Raw genomic sequence first — 2,476 nt, forward strand, 5'->3', positions numbered from 1 at the left:
TTAAAGTCTTAGCCCTTCCATTGCTTGCTATATTCCAATACCTACAGCAATGATCTGGCAAAATTCTTGTCTGCATGCGTAAGTGCATCTATTCAACCTTTTTTAAACTTCTTCTTGAGTGTTTTAGATTATACAGTAGTAAGTACATTTGCATACAAGGATGCACCAACTTCTCATTTTTTTAACATTGAGTTGACTCAATGATTTCATTAATATAGCATTCCAATGCTCTCATTTCACCCTAAATGTTATATAATATAAACATATATAAAAAGTTAGCATTTCTTAAATAAGCTATTGAGGTCACATAGACTACTCCTGAGGTTAACCTATAATCACATGCAATTACACATTCATTGTAGGACAAGATTATATTTGTTTGGGTCAAGTCATCTAGAATTAAAAGTCCCGATTCCGAATTTCTTGACCACGTGAATGTGAAGTTATTCACAAAAATAATGGACTACTTTGACTTGCAATAAAAATATCAGCATCATGTTTCATTGTGTTCAACTGGTCGTAATTGTGTATATATAAATACATGCCTCCATCGCTGCTATGTAAAGATAAAAAAAAACAATTAACTGCTTCAATAGGGCAACATTAAGATTAGCATGGACTTGTCTTTCAATTTGCTTTCTTCCTCCGTCCAGTTCCACAGATGTACAGTGCTCCATGGAGGTGTGCCACCCTTGCTGTGATGTTTCTTATTATAAAGGAAGGTTGCGGTGGGTCGTAGCAAAGAGCCAAGGGTGATTTAAATAATCCAGTCCTCAATCCTAAAGTCTCCTCAGAGCGCTAATTAAAAAAGAATCGCAGCAACAGAGGGATCACGCCCACTGCCAGGTTTTTCTGGATCATTAGTTAGAGAAAGAAGGCGAGAGAGGAGTGGTTTGGAATTGCTTCTCGTTTAATAAAGTGCTGTGTGACTCTGGGCTACCAACTTCCATATGTTCCTTTGAGCCCCAAGTGGTTCTTTATCTGGGAAAGAAAAGGAAAAAGAGCTGGGAGAGAAGAGCGGTGGGTGTGGTGATGGCGGGGAGCGTACAAGTGCAAAAATCCACATTCAACATTGCTGTAGTAATTTATTTCTGCTTCCCTTTTTCGGTATTGGATAAGGAAAGATCCCACATGCTTTTAATTTAGTCTGAAGTGAGTAGAAATTCCTGAATCTCAGATAGCATCTGGTGAAATGCACTGGATGTGAAATGGTGTGATCTTTGTTTCATAAGAAGAAATAATGGGTTGACCTTTCACTGTTCCTTGTTGCTTGATAACTTCATAACATATTTGAATAATTCTCTCACAGTTTCCCTTTCGACCACCCTGATCCTAAAAGCTGCGTGTTTGGGAATAAGATCCAGGAGTAATAGATTGGGGTGTCGGTAGCTTTATCTAAATGTTCTGTTGACTGTGTGCTTTTTTTCCTCTGAGAGGCTGAAATATTGCTTGTCAGTTGAAGCTACAGTGTCTCTGTGGGTCCCTGTCCCAGCTTGATGGATAAGTGGATTTCTTGTGATGGTAGTGTCAAAAGAGGCCCAAATTTACAGCCCCCTAGACATGACTCATACACAGCCCTCAATGGCTTTGGCTAGGAGTGCAGGAGAGGAAGCCCTACTCAATCAAGTGTCCATAAATAAAATAGGCTGTGGCAGGGCAGTGCGCTTCTAATGGAGCGACAACCTCCTGTTAAAGTTTTCACTTACTACCAAAAGACGGAGGAGGGGGTCGGGGGGAGTAAGCCATTTGGAAAAGTTGCAGCAGCAAGAGTAATACTTTCTAATTCAGATTGATGAGAATCTAATCCACCTTAAGGTCACTTCAACATCAAAATGAAGCGGAAAACAATTTTCAGCTGATGTAAGTTGGGCTGGTGCAGCGCTAGATGCGTGCCGTGTCGGCAGGAAGACAGGCGTTGGGGTTTGGGGGAGTGTGCCATTTTCCCCACTTGGTTAGAGGATGACTCACCACTTTATCTCAGCTACTGAGCTCATTCCAACTCTCAAAACATTGACTCATAATGTGTGTGTCCATCTCCTGTTGGACATGGCCACTAACCATTTCCAATTATGCCCTTAGTAGGCTTATATTTGTTTAGATTCCCCAGCAATAATATAATAAACACACTTGACAAACTTAGCTTTAGTGTGAAAAGTGAATGTGCATTGCACCATAGTGCTGATTCATCTTCTTGAAATGATTCAGGTGCACAGCAAAACTTGGAACAGGATTGTGGTACACTGAAAACACGCTAATGTACACACTTAAAATCCCAACTCTTACACTCACTCATCTTCACCCCCCCCCCTTCAGACGAACACTCGAGGAGCTGAGCTCCTAATCATGTTTACTCTGTGCTCTACAGGCAGCAAGGAAGCGCAAGATCTCCATACTGAAGGCCCAGGGGAAGGGCGCTGAAGCCATCCGGGAGCTCAATGAGTATCTGGAGCAGTGAGTGTTTCTACAAGAGGGGGAG

General features: G+C 41.5%; 1 protein-coding gene across 1 annotated transcript in view; it reads left to right on the forward strand.

Moving 5' to 3' along the window:
* Positions 1–2,476, forward strand: part of emc2 (ER membrane protein complex subunit 2) — a 27,776-nt gene that overhangs the window by 11,302 nt on the left and 13,998 nt on the right. Inside the window, exon 6 of the mRNA XM_032518889.1 lies at positions 2,366–2,451. Within this exon, the coding sequence (XP_032374780.1) occupies positions 2,366–2,451 (86 nt within the window). The remainder of the gene's footprint in view (positions 1–2,365; positions 2,452–2,476) is intronic.

Source organism: Etheostoma spectabile, chromosome 6 (assembly GCF_008692095.1).
Source record: "Etheostoma spectabile isolate EspeVRDwgs_2016 chromosome 6, UIUC_Espe_1.0, whole genome shotgun sequence".
NCBI lineage: Eukaryota > Metazoa > Chordata > Actinopteri > Perciformes > Percidae > Etheostoma > Etheostoma spectabile.